This window comes from Perna viridis, chromosome 3 (assembly GCF_037379345.1).
Source record: "Perna viridis isolate PV_CMFRI_1.1 ecotype Kerala chromosome 3, ASM3737934v1, whole genome shotgun sequence".
Classification (NCBI taxonomy): domain Eukaryota; kingdom Metazoa; phylum Mollusca; class Bivalvia; order Mytilida; family Mytilidae; genus Perna; species Perna viridis.
Window position 1 is genome coordinate 40817945 of NC_142447.1, and position 23055 is coordinate 40840999.

General features: G+C 32.6%; 1 protein-coding gene across 9 annotated transcripts in view; it reads right to left on the reverse strand.

Annotated features, from left to right (window-relative positions):
• Window positions 1-603: 603 nt before the first annotated feature.
• LOC148622272 (long-chain-fatty-acid--CoA ligase ACSBG2-like) overlaps window positions 604-23055 on the reverse strand; it is a 71669-nt gene continuing 49217 nt past the window's right edge. For 8 of the 9 annotated variants that reach the window (XM_088572008.1, XM_088572013.1, XM_088572011.1 and 5 more), the window contains 10 exons: window positions 20143-20244; window positions 19529-19576; window positions 18375-18542; window positions 15288-15469; window positions 13931-14118; window positions 12838-12947; window positions 10852-11002; window positions 9683-9822; window positions 6045-6291; window positions 604-3963 (listed from right to left, as the gene is read on the reverse strand). In XM_088572008.1, coding sequence (XP_088428134.1) covers window positions 3881-3963; window positions 6045-6291; window positions 9683-9822; window positions 10852-11002; window positions 12838-12947; window positions 13931-14118; window positions 15288-15469; window positions 18375-18542; window positions 19529-19576; window positions 20143-20244 — 1419 coding nt within the window. In that variant the 3' untranslated portion in view covers window positions 604-3880. Of the gene's footprint in view, window positions 3964-6044; window positions 6292-9682; window positions 9823-10851; window positions 11003-12837; window positions 12948-13930; window positions 14119-15287; window positions 15470-18374; window positions 18543-18946; window positions 19115-19528; window positions 19577-20142; window positions 20245-23055 lie in introns of all 9 variants that reach the window. The other variant, XM_088572017.1, reaches the window with a different exon arrangement.

The window sequence follows — 23055 nt, forward strand, 5'->3', positions numbered from 1 at the left end:
ATATATCAGCATGATTCTACATATGTCAGCTCACAATCCTCAGAATGGCATGTGGGGTTAGCAGACTTGCAGTGCAGTACTGGTCACCGGAAGTGAAGGGTCTATAAATAGCATGGGAAATCCCAGTGTTTTCACAAGATAGGGGTATATTTAAAAATCATTGTGGAGATTAGGCTTCACATCACAAGAAGCAAAATGCACCTATAAAATGTACAGAAATGTTTTTCCTTTCAGCAACTGTTTAAATTTTTTAAAACTTACAGAAAGTTAAACGCACGAGTAGCAATGGAGCAATGATAGGAAAAGTCAATTATGCATGGAGCTGGACACATCATATGCTGTTCATTTTTGTCGTAGCCTCCCATATTTCTGCTTTCTATAAATACATCAAGACGAGACAGAAAGCGTCTCAAGTTTTTACTCAGATTGATGATATCGACACAAAAATATCCATATATATCATAGTACTGGTAAATAAAAACAAATGAGATCACACAGAGAATATATTGCTTACGCAGTTAATTAACCAATTTGATTCTTTTCCTATGACCAAAGTGCACTTGTAACAATACTGAATGTTGGCTTCAACTAAACGAGAAACAATTACATGTTTAATAACTTTATTCATCAGATGTTAACGAATATTATAAGTTAATTGTTAGCAATCTAATACAACTGTATAAAAACTAAAGTTTATAAATCCATAACCAACCTAAAGATAGATAATAATTGATTATTTAATTACCAAATAAGGACTGGATACCAGAAGATTTTTCTGTTTTAGTAGATGAATTATCAGAATGATGATTGGTCAGACAGGTTACTGATGCTAAGTATCAGATGATAACTATAAATGTAAGTTTACAACAACCGATGGCAATGAGAGGACAACCTACATCCCAATACAAGTCTTCACTTACACAATTAAATTGTAGATCAGACATGTTTTATAGTCTGGGTTTCATAAGTCTCAAGCTGAGAATTTCCTCAATCTGATTGATAAAATGTGAGTTGAGGAATATTCCAATTTGTGATTTTTTAATGAAACCAGGCATTGGTTTCGTAACTGATTATTGTTTTATTTAATAGACCAAGTTTTTCAATGTGACAGTGACATATTTATAATTTACTTGTCATATTTTAATACTAAATCATAGGTTATTTTGGTTTTTTTTTTCAATAAAAAAAAGTAATTCAGGATACCACACAATTAACCATACTAGGCAGTAGTAGTAATCCTCATATATGTATACATGTATACAAATAGTTACTTCCAAAACAAAATGTATTGCCAAAAATATTTTGAATTTTGACTCCGCAGTCAGCAATATATTCAATTTTGTAGAAAATGCAAAAAATTCTTCTGAAGTATCTTGACTGGAAATCAATAGTCTTATAGAGGGTTGTCTATCATATAACCCAGGAGTTACATGTTGGTTCTGTTCGGGAAAACAGTACCAGTCTTTTCCCATTTTAGATAGAATAGAAGCACATGGACAGTTACATGTAATTTCAATAAGCTTACCCTGTTGCCCTACTCAATTAAAACAATTTTGAAAAAAAATTGAATCCATCTTTTCAAATAGTTGAGCACTAAACTACAAAGTTCAATGATAAATGATTGAAACCTTTGTTTCTTTAATTTATTCAAACATTGTCAAAGCATTTCTGTAAGATTTAATACACAAGTATGTATAAAAATATAGAACTATATATATAAAATAACAATAAATACAATGTCATATAAATCTCACTTGTTTGATATGTAATTTTATTCTATTTAAGATTCTGCATCTGCCAGATATATTTACAAATGGCACTTCATAAGAACTGAACAAATAATCTAATAATTGTATAATAGTGGCAGTAGTGTGACAGAACTGCTTTATTACCCATGTATCAAGCAATAACAAACAACTTCCCTAATACAACAGGTACAAACATGTGATAGTACCGTTTCAGTAATGAGAAAGAGTAACCATGGGAACCAAGATTCTAGAAGTCATGCTCCATGTTAGATAGTAGCTAATTAGATTTTGTGAAAGAGGTTATTATCCAGCAGTGATTTAACATATCATATTATTTTGGTCAATCAATTCTCTTCATGCAAAAATATGCAAATGAAGCTCTTCATTTAATTAATTGTCTGAATATTAAATACTAAAACCAGGTTTTATTGTATAGATAACTCCAAAGTGCCCAACATTTGTATAATGGAACTTCTATGTCCCTAATGAAGTATTTTTCTTGTTGAAAGAAACCAAACAATTATATTAACCTTCTTGCATCACAGATGTCCATTTGAACAACTGTATGGTATTCTGAAAGAAATTATCTACAACAATACTCAGTTCATATATTGACATTACCTGAGGTAGACTATTCAACACATTGTTCACAGACATACAGACCACAATGAAAGGAATGCCAAAATGTTGAAAAAAAAAAAAAGCCCTTGTTAAACATGAAAAAAAGACAACAACAAAAAATTACAGGAAATTATTAAGTTATAAGTAAGATTAATATGCATAGCTGTATCTCCCATGCCACAAAAAATTTGAAATGCAAATGTCCCATAACTCCTGTTTACTCTGTCTATTGGAAATGGTGGCACGATATGATCAACTACACATGGTGACTAAAAACCCTACAGAATTTGAAAAAAAACCCACAGAGTAGATTCCAAGGAGTTGCATCCAGAAGGTCAAATGTGACAGATGGACATACAGACACTGATATTTCTATGTCACCTTCTGTGTTGCAGCAGGGTGACAAAAAGCTAAACAATGAAAGCTAAAACAATTGGTAAGTATTAATGAAAATTTCATAGACATTCCTCCATAAATGTAATTTTAGCTTAGCGTTAAATATTATGCACTCAAACTATACTATTCCACCACAAGTATATAATTTATGAACAGAACGAAATTGTATAGGTCCATAAAAAGTGCTGGTCTCAGAGACCTTTTTCGTGTGTATTATGTAATATAGCAAAGTAAGTTTGGACTAAGAGGGCACTTACTCCTGAACTGCTCATGGAAAAAGACACATTTTTTTTTTTTTTTTATTAAAGACTTTGATGTTGTTTATAATGAGTACTGGTCCAACCAATACCTAATTACATAAATAGATCTGCAATAAAATCACTTAGTAATGATACGTTTTAAAACAATCAACTTGTTTGCCTATTCTCACTCATCCTTTAAAATCTAACAGACTCCAAATGTTTATAAATAATACTAACTTTCTACATATTCATCAAATGAAAGTAAATACTTCTAGTAGTCCCAAGCTAGTAATAAAGTCAACATATTTTATACAGCTGATTCCTGTTAATCACATAACCTTTTTTCTGAAAAAATATGCAATTAACAGAAATTGTAATTTCAAGGGAAATACCTATATTTTCAATGTTTTAATAGGATATATTCCTTCCTCAAGTCTAATTAGATTCCCGCTTTAGTGTCCAATCAAAAGAAAGAGGAAATATTGCTGTAAAAACAGAAATATATCACTAATGATGTAATGCTATTTACCCATTAAGGTAAATTTTTTTTAGAAAACTTTGAAAAATATTTATGCAATTCAGAGGATTCCTTTACAAGGATAAGATGGGAAATGTTTTTGTTCTTCAAGTTTTCATGTATTTAACAGGTATGTGATTAAGTGGAATCAACTGTAATAACAATATTTTTGTATGGCCAAAACAAATGTTCTTCAAACTATATATTCATTGCAAAAAATCCCTAAGTTTGAATTTTTTGCGTCTTGTGAGCAATGTACGCCTAAAGGAAGCACTAATCCAGGTTTTGAGGAAGCATTGATTGAGATCTTGGTCAACCTGAAGTTTCAGTTCTCTTGTCCTGTACAGACACACCCACTATTCAGCTTCAGTGTAGAAGGCATCTATTGTTTTCTTGTACATTTTACTAACTACTGGACGCCGTAATTTCAGTGTTGGACCTATAAAATATATTTAATAATTAAATAAAATAAAAGCACTCATGAAAACATATGATAATGTTGATATGAAATTAACCCCAGTCTTTTTATTTTGATCAGAATGTGTGGACCACAGGCACGTATTGGTAATAGTGCAAAGCCATATGATCACAGAATGGTTTTGTCTAAGGGAAAAATGTAAAAACAGAAATATTATCATTTCAGACTGAGGAATTTTACAAATCAGAAAAAAAGAAAAAAAGAGGGCAGCTTATTGCTATGAATATACATTTATCTTCAGTATTCCTAACCCAAGTTTGGTTCTTGTATTGTGTACATGGACAACTCAGTGCAACTAAAAATGGTTACATTGTGTATCTATTTGCTCTATAAAACTTGAGGGTGGCATTTCTGAAGTGCATTAAATTTATTTCAGCAGTAAAACTCTGCAATATAATTTTGAATTTCAATTTTGTTATAGAAAACTACAGGGTTCTTAACACTTGGATTTCAAAATTATATGGAAGCCTTTGCCTAATAAATGTCTGGTCTTCAATTTTTTTACAACTGGTAGCCTTGGATCCCACAAACATTAAATGCATTTAGTTGAATTAAGTATTTTATCATGTCTTCAGCACTCCTGAATGCATCCTGCAAGTCATTGAGGAGAAGTTGCAGACAACGCACGAGACTTAAGTTCTGTAGAAAAGCACCATAGTCCAACAGCCATCATTTCTACAATTTTTGTCCTAACATAAATTCCTGACAGTATAGACATCTCCATATGGCTATATTGCATTCCATAGTTCCAGACAGACAGACAAGGTGAAACTTATAAACCCCTAAACATCATTTGCTGAGGTATAATTAGCTGACTGTGTGATACCTCTTCTTACAACATGTAAAAGATCTTACCTAACACTTCTAACGTTATATGTTAAAATAAGCATTTCCCAGATTTCACTATAATTTCATGGGACAAAAAGATTTCATTACGGTGTATACCACTGAAAATGCGGATTTCAAAAGCATTATAATAATGGTCTGACGCTTGTAGACGTTGGATTCAAATCTATAACAGTAACTCCTACCAAATAAGGAAGGAATCAGTCAAGCACTTTCAGAAATATTGTGCTGCACTCATGAGGTCTTTTTCCATTATGAACTGCTGAAAATAGTCTAAGTCCCATAACCCATCAAAATTTGTGGAATCAAAATGGTGGTATGTTACACAAATCTTTACCTTCTTACAATACATCCTACCATATATGAAAAGAATCCATCATGCCATTTCAGAGAAGTTGACCTCACAATGTAGCGAAGATCAAGTAAGACTGACCAGTCAAAAACATTATACCATCTGCAACTTTGTTGCATGGAGTATAATAAATAATCATCTGGCTCATGCACATCTACATATGATGCCACGGGAGGCTATGTTTTTAAAAATTATATAGACAGACAGATAGTCCTGTTTCATAAAACATCTAAAATTCAGATTTTCCTCAACTCAAATTTCAACCAATCAGATCACTTGAAATAGAAGATTTAAGGATCAACACAGGACTTGAGGAAATTCTCAACTTGAGATTTTTTATGAAAACTGACCCAGATGACTCTAGGGTATCTATCCCCTCCCCAAACACACACACCAATAACAAAAAAAAATTGCCTTTATTTATTGGGGGTATAAGTAGCTTTCATTTAACAATTATTCTTGAACACAAGAAAGAGCAAACCATACACTACCCTTCAAAATGTTATAATTGGACAACAGATATTACAAAATAAATCAAATTTCAAAAAGTTACATTTTAAGCAAGATTATATCATTAAGTAGGTTGCTACCAAGCTACCAGTAATAAATATCCAAAGGAAACTTGATTAACTTGCATGAAAAACAGAAGCGCAAATTGAAAATCAATAAACAAAAAGCATAATTAACTACATGTAAAGGACATTTTTAATCAATGCTTTTCTAGCTCTATTCATTGTTTAAATAATTCAAAGGCAAAAGAAAAAAAAAATGATTCCATACTATAAGGAATAATGAAAAAGATAAAATATCCCTCTTCTGACAATTATCTACTGGAAAAACATACCTAATTCACCACCAGCAATAGAGAAATCATTGGGAATAATTGACCATTTCTGTACTTTGGATGCCCTGGAGACCGACTTTTCATTGGCCTTGTCTATACCATCCTGAATAGCCTTTAACACAACAGCATCTTTTTTGTCAATAACATCAGCAACAGTGGTGGCATTACTTCCTAGTGATTTACACCATTGTATTGTATCCTGCGTAAGTTGGTCTGTGGGGGCTCCAGTATCAGGGTTAATGTCCACCTTTACAATCATATAATTAATTTGTTATTGTAAACAATGATGTGTATTTCTCAACTACTGTGTGAACAGTTGTCTTTCATAAGTTGACCTTAGTAGATATATCTGAATACAGTTAAGCATGCTCACAAATTGAACACACCCTCACATCTACTCAAAAAAGTCAAGTACCAGAAAATAGCACCCACTTAAAATGTTTCTTCAACAAGAAATATTAGTTAATTTGAAGAAAATCTGTAAAAAAAAAAAATGGTGGGCTGTCCGCACGACAACATACTATGACACAATGAAGGATGGACAGACAGGTTTCAGTATGTGTCAGCTAGAGGCTCAAGGGAGTCAAAATCATTACCCTTTAAATAATTTTATATATTTTATGAATTTCTACACTATAGAAATGTGATCAAATAAAGATAATTTTTGACATAGTCACAAAATTCATTTTTCCTTTACAGTTTAAAAACCAGAATAGCACTGTAGAGCATAATTCACAAATGGATACCAGGTTATCAACTTCTTCCTGTATGTACGCACAGTGTATGTATTTTGGAATTCAAATTTATAACAAATACTTGAAAGGTATTGAATCTTAAGATGAACATTATTCATAAGATACATTTAAAGATTTTAAATAACATTCTGAATTCCCTCACCCAACTCATCAATTGCAAAGTCCATGTCATGCTAAATGGAAACCCCAAATACATCAAATACCAAAATATCCGATACATTTGGGCATGACCTTATCATCATTCCTTGGAATTTTGTAAAAAAAAAAAAATCATCAAAAGGTTTAGGAGGAGTGTGATAAATCAATAATAAAGAGCTTCAAGGAGTGCAGCATGACACTTCCACAGCTGTTGAACTCTGTTCACTTGGGGCAAGTATGAACACAATATTAGTTTTTGACACACTTAAGCACAGGGAATCACGGTTCATTATGGACACAAGCGAGTTGAGACACAATACAGTACAAAGTTTAATCAAATCTGTTTGATTAATTACCCTACCGGTGCACCTGGTCCATGCTCCAAGTTTTTAGTGGAGTCCGAGTTGCTCATTTACTTATGTTTCCTTGTATTTCTTATTTTGGTTATTTTATGATTTTTGTTGTGTTTGTCTGTTTTCCATGTGTAGTCTTTGTCCCTGGATAACATTCTTTTGATTTCTGCTTGAATCTTTGTTCCCTTAATTACTCTTATAACAGAATATAAAAAAGAACAGATTAACATCTGAATCATTAAAATCAGATCATCAATTATCAATTCTAATGATAACACCCATTTAACTCCTTTTTTCCAAAAGGGGTAGGACAAATACCTCTAAAACTATAGGCCTTCGACCATGTCCCTAGGAACAATGTGTCGAAATTAAAAAAAAAATTGAACAAGTTTTACCCAAGTTATTTAAATAAACTAAAGTTAAAGAACACCACCAGCAACAATAGCATGACAACATTATATGACCAAAAAATATTTGCAGTAGTATAAAAAGACAATGTGTATTTTCCGTGAAGGCCACTGAAGCCAAATAAGGTAGGTTACAGTCACAAGTGGGAGGTCAGGAGTCTCTTGAAGTGTCGCTCGTGTGAAAAAATGGGGATTTTTTTCAATTCTTGGCCTCTGTTTGGCCTAAAACCGGAAGTAGTCAATACAAAGGGTCGACATAGAAATGGTGGTGAGAGACACCATTCTTATTTAGATTCCAGACAAAGTAAAACACTATACATTAATTCTGTTCTGCAAGGGAAAAAGGAAATGAACCCTTCTCTCTAAAAAATGTCACTTTTTTGGGCAGCACAAACTCATGACCTCTTTTTTCAGATCTCCAGTCATTATTTTTACCACTCTGTATTAGATAGTCTCATTTAAAGCACAGTTATGCTGCTCGCAGATGGAAACAAATTGAGCTTCCCTTAACTAAGATTAACACTGCCAGAACCAATGAAGCAGAAACTGGGCCAATCCCACACAGGCCAGGGCACAGCACGACAAGGGTAAACATTCCTTTCCATTTTTCCAAAAAAACTGTTCTAGTTCTCCTAAAGTCAAAATCTAGGACTTTATTAGACAAATTGTTTTCATTTACAATTTCACTAATATGTATAGCAAATCTCTTGAACTTTGCTAAATACTACTTGATACAGTAATCTACCCATAGGCATGGTCCATTTTTAATAAAACATTTTTATACTAATATATTTTGCAACAACATAAGTGTAAACCTATATTTTTTTAATAAATTATTTTATGGTTAATGATGTTGGTATATAGCTGAGCCACAGCATAACCTATCATAATTTGAATAAATGACAATTTGAAAATATTTTATCAAAACATGGCATATTTTTTTTTTTATGTTAAATGACACATCAAGATATTTAAAGCAAAGTTACAAAGCTATGTTTAATGCATACTTTAAATGATGAATGAAAACAATTCAACAAGTAATGTCCTAGATATTAGACTTTAATGTAACCTTAAGCAGTTTGGGATGAGTTGTGCTTTTGAGAATTTAACAGGTGGAACCCTTCAGATAAATTATCTCCCTTATAATGTATCAGATATTAACATGAAGTTGCATGCATTGTCTTGCTAGGTATAGCCCCACCAATAAAAGGAAGCTGATATCAGTGAGCTCCAAAAGTCGGTTACAATCTACTCCCCATATATATAAAGCCACAAACCAAATTTGAGAACTATCCATCCATTGATGGCGAAATTTTCCGTAATGTTCAAAAAAAAGAAAACAGTAAAATCCAACTAAACAAGAAGTAGCTTACAACGTAAAGCCACACACCAAAATCAATCCATCAAGTCGTAGACAAGATTTTTGTGACAAAATATTTTTGCATCATTCCATATTGTGAAAATGAGTAAAGTCCCATGAAACATCAGACAGCACCCAAAATCATTTACATGATACCCTTGCATATAAAGCTACACAACAAATTTGAAATCAATCCACTGAGAGCAGAGATAATTCTGCAAAATTTTGGAAAGAATGACAGACAAGGTGATTCCTATTTACCACCCACTTGTTTCATAGAAGTATAAGTATCTCCCTTCCTGTACATTACCTTACTATAAAATTTCACCCAAATCCACTGAGGCAAGATTTATCTTGTTCAAAACCTGAAGTTTGATCATTTTCCTTGCAATCAGCTGAGAATAATTATTTTCCTTCATGCACATTTACATATGATGCCTAGCTTCATTTGTAGTTTCATTAAAAAGCATTGAGCAGTTTAGAAGGTGCTACACTTCAAAGATATGTGGACAGATGATTCAATGGACAGACAGGTAAATTCCTTTATAACCCGGAACTTTGATTGTGAGGGTAATAAAAAATATCTCTACAAACACAAGCTGTAAAACATTGGTTGTAGTCTTACCTTTAAACATAAGATCATGGAGAGGAATTTCCGTTTGTCTCCTATCAGCATACAGTTACTGATACAAGGTAGAGATTCCTTAACATTGGATTCTATAGGGACTGGAGCAATGTTCTCTCCACCTGCTGTTATTATTAGTTCTGTAAAATATTTTTGGAAGCATGTGAATTACCATATACAGACTTGTACAAGATATATCTAAAACAAGAACATAATATAGAACATGCTAGATTCAGATAATTTACCTACAGCTCTTTGTAAAGAAGCAGTTTTTATAAATATCAGACAAGAAGTGATACATGAAAGTCAAAAACTAATGAAATTCACTTTTATTTTTAATTCAGACACAGTAACAGACCACATAACCAGTAATTCAGACACAGTTACAGACCACATAACCAGTCTTATTTTTTGTCATCTAGCTGTGTTTAAGTTATGTACAAATATTGCATGTTTGGATTGGTTTGTATTGTTTGTTTTCCAATACCTCTACAATTGCCAGAGCCTGAATTTTACTTAAAGTAATGAGAGAACTGAAGATATTATTCATTAACAACAAATGTATGACTCACACAAGCTTGGTAATATTTAATTCAAATTTTGGCACGTGTGGCTCACATGAGCTAGGAAAGATTTCATTCATTTTTGGCATATGTGTGGCTCACACAAATTATTTATGATCTTATTCATTTTTGATATATGTTTGTTTTACACAAGTAAGTTAACAAAAGGAAAAAAAAACTCTAGACCATTAGGTAGGGTTTCAGTTCATCGACTACATGTAAATTTATAAAATCATATCTAATATAGTGAAACCTGTCTAAACTGAACCCTGAATAATCTGAAAACTTGTCTAAACCAAACATTTTTTTAAAAATCCCTTTGTATTTTTAACTTAGGTAAACTGGACTCCTTTCTAAACCGAACAAATTTGAAGTTGGAAAGAGATTTGATTTAGACAGGACTCATTGCACAATGAATAATTGTCCTCGTTTACCCGACATCACTGACTTTTACATGTCAGAGATGATGTTACGAAGTCAACAAACAAAGCGGAAAGTGGCAAAATTGGAACTAAAAAAGAATCGTAACAGTGAAATCTGGATTTGGCATAGCAGAAATCCGCTAAAAAATGGAAGAAAATCATCCCCGACATATACACCGATTACCTTTTAGTCTACCAGTTATATACAAGAAGTCTTTGTTGTCATGTTTCCCAATGTCTCCAGACTTTAACCAACCATCTGAGTCAAATATCTCTACATTTTTATCTAAGGCATTCAGATAACCCATGAAAACATGTCTCCCACTCATACAGATCTGTAAAATATATACATGTGTAAGTGTGTCTGACAGGGAGAGAAAAATTTTTTTAAGATAAGTGAGAAGCCCAGATAAATTGAAAATGAACAGTGCTATTATTGCCTATAAAATACTGTCAGCAAGCTCACAAAGAAATTACTTACTCCTTGACTTTAAGTGGGCATTAATTATATTAAACCTTAGGTTGGAGAATTTACCAGTGATCTGACATCATCCACATCCTCATATAATGCCTTAATGTCATTTTATCAAATCCACTGCGGTTTAGGTAGCGTTTCATTTACAAGATCTTAACTACTGTGAATAGGGTTATCTCCCTTTGCAGGCATTTGACAATACTAATCTTAATCTTCTTATTACCCTGTAATTTCATCAAAATATATTGAGTAGTTTTGAAAGGATTGTACTTACCAAACTTGTGGACAGGTGGACAGATAGAAAGACAGGGTGATTCCTATACCCTCAAATGTGGTTTGCAAAGGTAGAATAAGTCTTAAGGAAGAGTAAGATCTGGTTAGCAGTTCAATTATTTCCCCAGACGGAAGATGTAGTGAAGGACAAACTTCACACAATAATATGACAATTATGAAGTTAATGACCTCAAGTGTTGAGTAATGATTTACAAATAAACCATTGTGATATATCATTAGTATTCATATTTACATGGAGTTTTGACCTGAATATGGTTCCATGGCCAATCAATGGAATTCACCATCATATTAAGTAGGTGTAAATTGTTCAATTAGGTAGCCCCAATCACTAGTAATTTACAATGGGGCTAGTTAACAGTTGTTAAGTGTAGTGGTCTCCATGAGTGATAATGAGATTATTGGGGTATTAAATAAGTTCCAAAAACTTACAATCAATATCACAACTTTTGCCATAGGAAAATGATTATTTTTTAACTACAAACATGTTATAACATGTATAACTTGAAGTTGCTCTAATTATTGTGCTTAATGTATCTTTTTGTGTGACACACATAAGAGATAGGACACTGATATCCGACAGCAACTAAAATAACATACACAAATATCCCACTTATAAAAAGCCACATTTGAAGTAAATCTAGATATATATATTTATGTTTTTGTTTAAATTAATATTTTACACTTTCATAACTCTTTGAAGTCCCATCTCACATGCTGGTTAATTGTAACTATTTATAATGTATATCAATATCTATTCAATACAATATTAAGCGCCACTTTTGTTAATTAAACACTGTTTTTAAAAATATTAAAAACAAAAATATAAACATGTATTAGCAATAACACAAGAACAGGGCTAAGTAAATTATAATGAAAGAAATAATCACCAATATTCATCCCAATTCCAGCTGTATGCAAATTTTAAGCCCATACTTAAATATTAGCCTTAAAAACTGTGTAATTCTAAAACAAAGTCTAAGAGTTAAAAGGCCTTTAAGTGGACATACATTAGGCAAATAATATTGGATTACCTCCCCTTGCAGTGGTCAAACATTATTCATCTTAATTCATTCATATCTATATATTTTTCTTTAAAAAAAATTAATAAAATCATAAAAATCCATTTAGGAGCTATACTTACAATACATGTGGACTTACAGGCTAAATCCTATACCAAATAACTTTGTTGGGATATAAATACAAATGTATTGAAAGCAAAGAAAAATCAAAAGCTTGAGTGTCATCCATTCTACCAAAAACCTTACAAATATAATTTCATTAAATAAATCATGGGATTTGAATGTTAAATTTATGAATAATAGAAGGTAAGTGTTAGCATAAGCTCCTTTAGATCTCAGTTCCAGGTGAGCTAATAAAGAAGAAAATACAAAAAATGCCTACCTCTCCGTTTCCATCCTCATCAGGTGAAGAAAGTTTGGTTTCAGCTCCAGGAAACTCTTTCCCAACACTACAAATAGTGAAATTGTCATCTGTTCCTATACAATGGGGACCTATAAAATATTACATTTATCAATAATTACAAGACTAAACAATAACTATATATACTGTGAGCAAGCTCACACAGAGAATACCACCCTCCAATTCAAATATGAAGTTAAATATACAACTTGTAAGTTCAATTATCTCCCTTCAGAATCCTCCAACTGGAGCCATATTCTTACATGCAAATCTACATGCCAACCTTTCCATAAAATTTCATGAAATTCCCTGAAGCAGTTAAGGAGGAGTTGTGCCAAGGATGTTTCAACATGTAAAACCCTTAAACTGGATTATCTACCTTTGGAGTTCTCCTACAGTAACTTTATTCACTTATGCACATCTAAATATGATATCCAACCTTCCTATAAAATTTCATTAAAAATCCCTTGACCAATTTAAGAGGAGTCGCACTGACAAGAAATATGGACATAGGGCGATTCCTATATACCCCCAACAAATTTACAGTACTTATTCCACTATAGAAGCTTAATACATAATGTAGTTTTTACAGGGTATGTTAAATTATATTCAAAATCCATTTACTTGCTATTACTGAGGATTTTTTTTCCATTAACTTATTTCTTTCTTTCAGGATTGGATGTCTGTGCTATTTGTTTAACTAATTGGCAATATCCATGAAATATTCTCAAAGTCTGGATTGATTTTCATGAATTTTACATGTAATCCACAGCATAACCTATAAATAATGCATATAGGTCTAGACTTGTTTGATTTCACACACTTGGAGGCAAGAATTTAACCTAATTATCCAACATAACACCTTAACTAACATTCTCAAGTTTCTTTGTTTTTTTTGCCAGCATTCTTTACGTAACTTAAACCAAATTGACCTCTTTTTTTTTTTAATAATCTATAGATCTTAAGTCAGCAAACACGCTCAACATTTTTTTGTTCCAGATTTCTTACCATTCATCTGGTTTTAACAATACTACGCTTTCTTAAAAAAGGGAAGTAACCCACAATACAACATTACCTGTGCTTTCACTCATACCATAAACTTCATGTAAAACCATGTTTATACTGTAAAAAAACTCGAGAGTTTCTTTCATGATGGGAGCAGCTCCTGACATGAAGAATCGACATCTATCGAGTCCAAGAGCTAATCGAGCTTTCTTGAATACTAAGGCATTTGCCAGACCATGTCCAAATGGCAATGATTGACTGAAATTGTAGCACGAAATGTTAATAGTAACAATATTTTTTTAAAGTTGCTGGAGGTGACACAACTAAACAAGTTCACATACATTAAATATAAAACTATCTAGGGTATATTAGACGTGAACAAAGGGAACTAACCAAAGTTATGTCCTAAATTTGTGTCAGTCTTAAGTTCATTCCAATTTACACTATTGACCAAGTATTCAACCATTTTTCCTGATTTGGGTTTGCCACAAGTTTAATCAACAAATGTTATATTTAGCAGTTAACCTTAGACTACTATTGACCAAGTATTCTACCATTTATCCTGATTTGGGTTTGCCACAAGTTTAATCAACAAATATCATATTTAGCAGCTAACCTTAGAGAACTCCATAAGATTTGCACATATTTGAAGTTGCCAGAGTCCAAATACTCTTTCAATATTTGTTTCCTAAAAATGGTAGAGATATATGCACATCCACATTTCATATAAATATTTCCTACAACACTTAACAGCAAATCACCTAGCAGTTTTAGAAGAGATGCACCCGCAAGATCTTCTCTGTGAGCAATCTTGAAAAAAAGTCGAAGTTCAACAATTCTTACAAAACTAGCAAAATATAAATGTCACTGACGATTAATTAAAATCTACACTTTACTATTGTTCTTGGGGTACCAATTTTCATGATTTTGTTGCTTAGGCTAAACCATGAAATTTGGTTCCCAACAAAAAGGAGATTTCCATTGATGTGTATACTGAAAACCTCAAAACCACAAATTCAAGAATCCACATACTTGTGTTTTCCCCTAATCCACAAAAATTGGTATCCATGAACTAAAGTATTTTCACAAGTGCAAGTAGATTCAATGATACACCCATAAGGTCTTCTAAGATTGACATATGTTGAAAATAGTTTAAGTTAAATGACTGGCACAAAATTTGTCAAATCCATATGACAGTACAACATGCAAATCTACACTTCATGGCAGTAAATACTAAAAAATATGTAAGGAATATGCCAAGCAGGTTCAGAGGAGATAAACCAACATAACCTTATGGACAGATCATTACCATGTCTCTCTACAGCTTTGCAGTTCAGTAAAACAAAAGCTTTTTCAACAGTTTGTTATCTTAGTAAGAGGACTGAGGTTAATTTCTAAAATGTTTTATTAATGAAATTTATTCTTACCCATTCATTTTAGCATATGATCCTTTTAGACCAACACCTTTTGCCCACATAGCAATCTTCCTTCTTATTGCCCCTGCATTTTTTGAATTTGCCTTGATGCCTTCATAGAATTTTTCCCATACTCTAGGCACACCAAAAAAACCAGTGGGTCTCACTTCTTTTAGAGTTCCCAGAAGACTACCCTGAAATAATGAACATATCAATTTTATTTAAGAACATCACTTGTCGCTGGTATACTTTAATCAATCATTGCAATGTTTAGATGTATTCATTCATCATATATAAGATTAAGAAGAATTTTATGGTGTTTCATTTCTAATTTTTCAAAACTTCTAAAATATTTGGCTTTATTTTCATGAAATATTTTACTTAAACTCCATAAAGTTACAGTCATGTAACTATCATCTGTCCTTGAGCAAGACTCCAATTAAAAGAAATATTCAATCAATTCCGTTCTTCATGAACAATACAATGTGTAAAATAAAGTAAATGATAGTCAGTACCTGACCTAGAAAACTTACAATTCACTGGTGCAAAAAAAAAAACAGTATTAGTTAAGATGTGATATAATTCACCAATGCAGAGGTTACTATGGAGGCAATAGAGTGAGTAAGCAGGCAAAGTTTGTTAAATAACGATCAAGCATAAATAGGGCTTATCTCATTCAGATTATAATATTTGGTACCCTGTTGTTTCTCTTTAATTAGACAGTCAGGGAAAAAATGTAATTCAACCTGATATAGAACATAAGATATGTTCCTTCATTAAACCAATGATTAGAATTTTTAAAGCAAAACATTAATGTCAACTAATTTTGTATGAACAGTATCTGTATAATATCAGGATGATGAATACTAAAGAGCTCATTACAACGGAGTTGGATATTACAGCCCTCCCTACTACCACGTTGCACAGTAAAAAAAAAAATAAATTAAGACGCGCAGTGGTCAGTCTATTTTTACAACTATCAGAATTTCCAAATCTCTATTTTATCCCTGGAGTTTTAAGTATTACCTTACTCCCAACAAACCCCTGTAATGAAGGCTGTTCAATTGTCATTTTATCTTACCATGTCTTTGCACATTTTCTATATGGAACAAGGTAAGATCATTTTTTTTATATCTAAAAGGAGGCAAACATTTGTTCCTAGCAGAAAATTTGAATTCATTTGATTAATTCTAGATGATACACACAGCAAAATATTTTGTCAATCCAATTAAAAAGTATGGGAATAATAACTGGAATAAGGTATTATCCATTTTCAGGTAGACTTATCATTATATAGGGTGATCCTTGATTTTACTGATAACAAACTATCACCTAAATACAAGTGATAGATCTAGATTTTCAAAGCTGGATAATTAAAGCTATTGAAGGTGTGCCTGCATCTAAAACAACATACTGTATCAATCTATGCTTTCTTTGTATTGAAACTGATGAGAGAAATCACTCACCTAGTTAAATTTTGCCTTTTAATTTACCAATTAAAGAATTATGACTCTACAAGACTTTTGTAGGCCTTTTAATAAGAATTATTTTAGCAATTGAAAGAATTTGGCTAAACCTAACGGTTTTGGAGATATGTGCGAAAAACTACTGTCTGACCCCTATGTTCTATTTTTAGTAACCATGGCCATGTTTTTCGACGTATCAAAAATCCTCACACCAGTTATATGCATGATACCCCAAAGAACATTCATACCAAGTTTTGTTCCAATTGGTCTAGTAGTGTCAGAAGAGAAGAACTTTGAAAGAAATAACAAAAAATAGCAAAAAAACGTGAAAAAGGGCAATAACTCCAACATGGCTTAATAGATTAAAATGAAAATTTGACCACAGATAGATCTCATCATGCTAAACACTTTTACCACATGTCAGAATTTGGCTTAACCTAACCGTTTTGGACATATATGCGAAAAACTATTGTCTGACCCTTATGTTCTATTTTAAGTAACGGCAGCCATGTTTTTTCGACGGATCAAAAATCCCCACATCAGTTCTATGCAGGATACCCCAAGGAACATTCATATCAAGTTTCGTTCCAATTGGTCTAGTAGTTTCAGAGGAGAGGAGTTTACAAAAATTGTTAACGACGACGACGACGACAAGTGATGGCAATAGTTCACACGGCCTTTGGCCAGGTGAGCTAAAAATGAACAGACTATTTACATGTCAACAACAAGTCCAGTGCACTTCCACTTAAACTTATACAGATCATAAGCTATTGAGCAGACTAGTATGGAACTTTTTTATCTCTTGCATATAATTATTCTAACTAAGGCCATCAATTTGTCATGTAAACACTTGACCTATATGACATTTATCCATGACTTTGAAAACAAAATGAGATCATGATTTTACAAGGTCAAATTATGGAACAATTTCAAAGTAAGGAGTCTGCATAAGGATGTTACACAATAAAAATGTACCTATGACTATCACCTTTAACCTTTAAATTTGAATAAATTTCACGAATTTCAAAGACTCAATATGTACATCTCCATTAAGTATTAAGATGTGTGAGTGACCATTCAGATATTACAGTATTTTTGTCTTATAATATAGGCCATGGTAGGGAGATAATAAACCTCATCCAAGCAGTTAGCCCTTGTCTTTGTTATAATATACCCTGACCATAGTAGGGAGATAATAAACCTCATCCAAGTAGTGAGCCCTTGTTTTTGTTATAATGTAACCTGGCCATGGTAGGGAGATAATAAACCCCATCCAAGCAGTTAGCCCTTGTTTTTGTTATAATACCTGGCCATGGTAGGGAGATAATAAACCTCATCCAAGCAGCGAGGCATTGTTTTTGTTACAATATACTCTGGCCTTGGTAGGGAGAAAAAAGACCCATCCAAGTAGTGAAATCTTGTTATAAGTAATGAAAACAAGTGAGTATGAATAATCTTGTTATAAAAAATGAAGAGTCTTTAACATGCTACAATTAGTAATGTCGAACACCTCTCATGCTATCATTAGTAATGTCAAACACCTCTCATGCTATCATTAGTAATGTCGAACACCACTCATGCTATCATTAGTAATTGTTAGTGATAGTCTTCGTGCAGCATATCACTAACAAACCTTCAGAGCATCAGCATCAGCAAAATACACAGCTGCGGCACACTGTACTGGAATAAGTATGTCAAGTAACTGGGCAGCAATGTGGCTCAAGGGCAGATAACTCACAGTTATTTCAGATCCAAAATTCATTTCCATGGTTTTTATCACTGCATTAGTTGTCCATGTCAACTACACAGAAAAATAATAATTCTATAAAAAATGCTGTTTTTTTTTTTAAATTAAAACCAGCCTTCTTTGGACCAATATTAAAAGTATCAGACTCTGTAAGAACTATGCAGGTTGCAATAAATACAGCCAAACAAAACATAAAATTTGTATTGATTCTGCCATTTGACAGTTTTTTTTTTCTACTAGAATGATGTGATTATTCCATTTGTTGTGATGAACTTGTTAAGATGTTTTGGTCTTTAACTGACTGCTACAATGTCATGAATTCTATACCATTGACAGAGGAGTTTATAGCAAAGATTCTTACTTGCACAAAACAAAAGTCTGACCTGCATAATTACAAAGACTAATACTTACTGGCCTCAAAATATGACTGGTACCCTGTATGTGTATAAATAACAAACCTTCAATGCATCAGGTCGTGCAAAGTAAACAGATGCCCCATATGCCACTGGAAATGTAATGTCAATCATCTGAGCAGCAACATGGCTTAAAGGGAGGTAACTTACAAGCACTTCATATTCAAATTGCAATGTGAATGCCTTGGCAAAACCGTGAGCTGTCCAAACCATCTAATGTTACAACAGAGAAACTACATATTTTAATTAACTAAAACAACCTTTTTAACATACTAATTGGAAGAACTGATCATTTAAAAGAATTGCATTAAATGATAGTCATCTTATAATGTACATCTTCCACTAAATGGTATTGAAGGAGAACCAAATGAATGTACACTTGGCTTTCCATTTCCTCTCAAAGGGGCCTTTTGAGAATTCTACCATTGAAAAAAATTGTTATCGAAGAATCACATTCAACACATACATATATAAAACATTAACACTAAGAATATCTTAAGACTACAAAAATAACGAAAATAAAATAGGAAAATGAAAATTGAAAATCTTATAAAAACAATTGCAGTATGAATTGTGAAAATATAAAATAAGAAGTTTAGTCAATATAAATCTATATAATTTACTTACATTATCATGACTTAGCATAACACCTTTAGGGTCTCCTGTAGTCCCAGACTGTAAACATAGATACATATGCAAGATTTATGACTATCCCTGATAACTTTAATAGCCTCACTCATTTTGGATCATATAATAAACAAAACGATGGAATTACAAGACCACGTATAGTTGTCCATGCTAATCTTTTAAGTTATTAACACATTAGTTTTTCACTATGGGGGATACAATGTTTTCTCTCCCTGGGAATTAATTTTGAAATCACCTTATAGAGCTCATATTATGCAATATAAAGGAATGGATATGGTGAATATGTCAAAGAGACAACCCAAACAGGATGAAATATGTCAGCTAAATATACATTGGTTAGTTCACGACCTAAATATACATTGGTTAGTTACCAATGGTCAGAAAGATAGGCAGAGTATTGTAAATTATATTTTTCATAAATATATGATGTACAGTCAAATTTGTCTTAGCGACCATCTACATTTAGCAATATCCAGTCTTAAACAGTTTAAATCAACTTCTAAACCCTAGTCTATAATCAATGCATATTAATTGAGGTCATAGCATAAGAGAAAAATACTTGTTCATTTACTATTTTAGTAAAACCAACTTACAGTATAAATGAGAGTACAGCATGTGTTAGGTCTCTGATTATTGATCCTCTCTTGTAGCATCTCTGTTGGGACATCTTCAGCTAAGCTCATGAATTCTTTCCACTGTTAATTTAGTTTATCCATTATACAAAGCAGCAATAAAACGAGAAGCCCTGTTTGTCACAGGAGCCCCCGTATCATTTGTTAGTAGTGAATTTTTTTCTCAAGTAAATCAAATGTGTCTATAAGACACTAATGATGCCCCCACTCACTAGATTTGCCAAATTAAGAACATGTTTATTTTTGTATGACGACATGGTCTGCAGATTCAGAAAGGTTATGTACTGTTGGTTGAAGCAATAAATATTTGGTATGTTAGACTAAGCACTGCAAAAATACTTGCGATGAGAAAAAGAGGACTGACTGACGGACTGAAGATACAAAAAAATTTTTTAATACCCCCAACAAATTCCCAACTTTGTTGCTCCGGGTATATTTCTGACAAAAATTACAAAGTCCAACTATCATCCAGTTCCGTAATATTCCAAAGTGACACTATCAACTAGCTCCGTAATGTCCACAAAAATCAAGATCCTATGACATTGCATACCATCATTATGTGTAGAAACATCCTGCAAAAAATATTTTAGACAGCCGGACAACTCATATAGCCCTATTTCGGATGAAAATAACTGTCGTAACTATCACCAATTTCCGTAATATTTCACGAAAATCAAAATCCTTTGGCAATGCACACCTTTCTTCATCATGCGTAGAAATATCCTGTAAAATATTTTAGATGTAGTACAAAAACTGTACAAGGAGATAGCGGACGAGCCTTGATCATGTGTAATCCGGACGGACAGACAGATGGCCAGAGGTAAATTAATATGCTCCCTGACTGTTTGTCGCAGGGGCATAAAATACAATGTACAATGAAATGTTGTCCATTTTTAGAAGTCTTTGTTCTATGTGGTGTTGATCTTTGAAAATACAATTCCTAAAGTCAATAGACTACAAAAATGGTTAAACAAATTTAAAAATTTCAGATGAAAATCCTGCTATCTGATTTGTTTTCATACTTAGAAAAGTATAGCAAAACAAGAGGCTCCCAGAAGCCCGAATCACTCACCTGGTTAAAGTTTCTTTTTCAAGGGTAATAAATTCAACAAGGAGATGTCCAACAGTTTTGACTCGAAGAAGACTTTGGTTGGACTTATCATAAGGATCATTTCAGCAATTAAAAGTTTCTTCCTACCTATTATATGTTTCAAGATATTGGCTTAAAACTGTAAAAAAAAAAAAAAAATTAATAATAATTTTTCATCTTTCAAGGGCAATAACTCTTACAAGGAGTTGCCTAACAACTTTGATCCCTGAAGACTTTTGAAGGCCTTATAATAAGGATCATTGCAGCAATTGAAAGAGTTTGGCTAAACCTAACGGATTGAGATATAAGTGAAAAACTACTGTCTGACCCCTATGTTCTATTTTTAGTAACAGCAGCCATGTTTTTCCAGGGATCAAAAATCCCAACACTAGTTCTATGCAGGATATCCCAAGAAACATTCTTACCAAGTCTGGTTTAAATTGGTCAAGTAGTGTCAGAAGAGAAGATTTTTGAAATTAATAACATTAAAAATAGCAAAAATCTTTGAAAAAGGGCAATAATTCCAACACAGCTTCACAGATTAAAACTAGAACTTAACCAGAGATAGATCTCATCATGCTGAACACTTTTACCCTGTATCAGAATTTACCTAACCCTAACGGTTCTGGAGATATATGTGAAAAACTACTGACCCCTATGTTCTATTTCTAGTAAAAGCGGCCATGTTCTTTGACGAAACAAATATCACCACATCAGTTCTATGCATGATACCCCAAGGAACATTTAAACCAAGTTTGGTTCTAATCAGTCAAGTAGTTTCAGAGGAGAAGAGTTTTGTATAATTCTTAACGACGATGACGGAGACAGACGCCAAGTGATGGGCTAAAAAACAAACACAATCATTACTTTTATATATAATGATTAAAATGGACTCTGAAAAAAAAAAAAAACAAAACAAAAAAAAAACAAACAAACAAACATTTACAGTTAAAAAGAAAGTACATCATGTCTTAAAAAAATGTTGGCTTACTTGACCCATTGAGCCATCAGATATTCATTTTTACTTATAAAAAGTGTCCAGTCTCTGTAAGAATCAGGGAGTGGGTGAAACATGGTATGAAAAAAAAACCATCATTTTGAAAGTTTAATTTGACTATTTGCACCATCAGAATCAAGGAAAAAAGACAGTATTTTCTGTAACATTTTGGTGCATTGAGTTATTTCATTAAAATGAACTAAAAATGAACATTTCAAGAGCAGATAACTCCGTCGAAAACGTCATTTTTCTTAGGTCTCACTAACCACTTCCGGGTCAAATGGTCACCCCCCAATGTAGTACCAAAAACACACTGAACCTAGACACATGCATTGTAAGTGCATTATTTGTGTGTATTATGATTAAAAGTAGTCAAAATAAAGCAAAGAATGTGTACTTTAAAATCATATATGTAATTAACTACAAAAGTGTATGAATATTGTTTACATGTGTGATTAATTTGCCTTCATGCTGCCAGTTAGCAGAACAGGTAAAAATGTGGTTTTTCAGTATTATTCATTCAAGTAAATTTTGTGAAGAATTTCTACTATCATCGTACCATTAGCATAATGATTTTGGAAGCCTTACTTTCCAAGCTTCACAACGGTATGCAACTGTAAGATGTCATTTGTCCTGGGAATTCACAGTGAGACTTTGAAAATTACTTTTTTAACATGTAAAGTAATGGAAACGTTAGAAGTGGTTAGTGAGACCATAAATTAAATTATGGCATATTTCAGAAAAATGCATAATTTGAGGAAAATTGCCTTTCCTGGTCATTATTTCC